At 48.2% G+C, this 1934-nt stretch overlaps 1 protein-coding gene across 1 annotated transcript in view; it reads left to right on the forward strand.

Moving 5' to 3' along the window:
* The window catches only part of NKRF (NFKB repressing factor), a gene marked incomplete at its 5' end in the record, with an annotated part of 1551 nt that extends 239 nt beyond the window's left edge, over positions 1-1312 (forward strand). The window contains 1 exon segment of the mRNA XM_008938100.1: positions 1-1312. This exon segment is cut by the window's left edge and continues 239 nt beyond it. Coding sequence (XP_008936348.1) covers positions 1-1297 — 1297 coding nt within the window.
* Positions 1313-1934: the final 622 nt, after the last annotated feature.

The following is a 1934-nucleotide window of genomic DNA, read 5'->3' on the forward strand; positions in this document are numbered from 1 at the left end:
GGAGCTGGCTGTCAGGCTGCTGAAGAAGCCCGTGGAGGTTCGAGTCGTTCAGAGGAAGTTCAAGCACACCTACCACGAAGACTTGGTGGTGTGCGAGGCGGGCCTGAGTCGCCTGGATTTCCCTCCTGCTCTCAAACCTCACGAGGAGTTCGTAGTTGCCAACAGGGACTGTGTCCCGATGCAGCCTGGTACGGAATCCGTGAAAGGTGCCACTAATACCAACAAACACTGGACTAGTTTTGTCCTCACAGAGAACGCCAGCGACGCCATAGGAATACTTAACAATTCTGCCTCGTATAACAAAATGTCTGTTGAATATAAGTATGAGCTAATGCCTAACCGCTCGTGGCGCTGTCAGGTGTATCTGCAAGACCACTGCCTGGCCGAGGGATTTGGCACTAAAAAGACCAGCAAGCACGCGGCCGCGGAGGAGGCGCTGAAAATTCTGCAGAAGATGCAGTCCAACATAGCAGCCATCAAAGTGACCCAGGTTCAGAAGGTGGGCTGCTCGTCGCGGGGCTCCGGGAGGAAGAAGGACCTGAAGGACCTCGTGATCTACGAGAACTCCAGCAACCCAGTGTGCACGCTGAACGACACCGCCCAGTTCAACAAGATGACGGTGGAGTACGTCTTCGAGAGGATGACGGGCCTGCGGTGGAAGTGCAAGGTGCTGCTGGAGGATGAATTCATCGCAGAAGCGGTGGGGGTGAAGAAATCCGTCAAGCACGAGGCCGCAGAGGAGGCCGTGAAAATCCTCAAAAAGACCCAGCCGACTGTGGTTAATAACCTGAAGAAAGGCACCGTCGAGGACGTCATCTCCAGAAATGAGATTCGGGGCCGCTCGGCGGAAGAGGCTTTCAAACAGAAGATCAAAGAAGACAACATCGGGAATCAGATTTTACGGAAGATGGGCTGGACAGGCGGTGGCCTGGGGAAGGACGGAGAAGGAATCAGAGAGCCCATTTCCGTGAAGGAGCAGTTTAAAAGGGAAGGACTCGGGCTTGACGTGGAAAGGGTGAACAGAATCGCCAAAAGAGATATCGAGGAGATCATCCGAAACTATGCACGCTCAGAAAGCCACATTGACTTGACTTTCTCTAGAGAACTGACCATGGATGAGCGGAAGCAGATACATCAGATCGCCCAGAAATATGGTCTCAAAAGTAAATCTCACGGGCAGGGGCACAATCGATACTTGGTGGTGAGCAGGAAGCGGCGCAAGGAGGATCTCTTAGACCAGCTGAAGCAGGAGGGCCAGGTTGGGCATTACGAGCTCATCATGCCCCAAGCAAACTGAGGTGAGGTGTCGGTTCACCGGGACTGAGCTTCCCAGACGATTGACTGAAGGAAAGAGATGCTGCATTTTTCTTGTGGTGGGTTATATTAACGTTGAAGTCTTTTACTTCGTTAATATAATTTTGAAAATGTTGTTAGACGTCTAGAACTGACTTGAGTTCTGTTCCAGTATATTAGCACAACCCAAAAGGCAGTAGTGCTGTTCCTGTGTGTGTCTTTGATATCGTTTCCTTCACATTTTAATAGTTTTGTAATAGCAAAACCACACATCCGACAAGAAGGAATTTGGCATCATTTAAAATCATAGTTCCCTTATTCTTTTTGACCAAGGAAGGAAAAAAAAATGCCTTTTTTTAAAAAAAAAAAAAAATAAAAATAAAAAGCAAAGGAAATGCAGTCTGGGGGAATAAACCTGTATGTAAAGTTGGTATCAATGATGAAAATAAAATTTTATTTCTGGAAAAAAACCAGGATCTGTCAAACTTTGTATTAAGAATAAATGCAGTTTTCACACTTTTTTTTTTTTTTTGGAGAAATATATAGAGAGGTCTGGTTGCTGCCGTGTGTGTGGAGAGGTCCTGAAGCAGCTTGACCGGGCAGTTCTGCTGGCAGGCTTTTGGCCCGAATGCCCGTGGGGG

This window comes from Merops nubicus, unplaced genomic scaffold, assembly GCF_000691845.1.
Source record: "Merops nubicus isolate BGI_N331 unplaced genomic scaffold, ASM69184v1 scaffold46543, whole genome shotgun sequence".
Taxonomy (NCBI): Eukaryota; Metazoa; Chordata; class Aves; order Coraciiformes; family Meropidae; genus Merops; species Merops nubicus.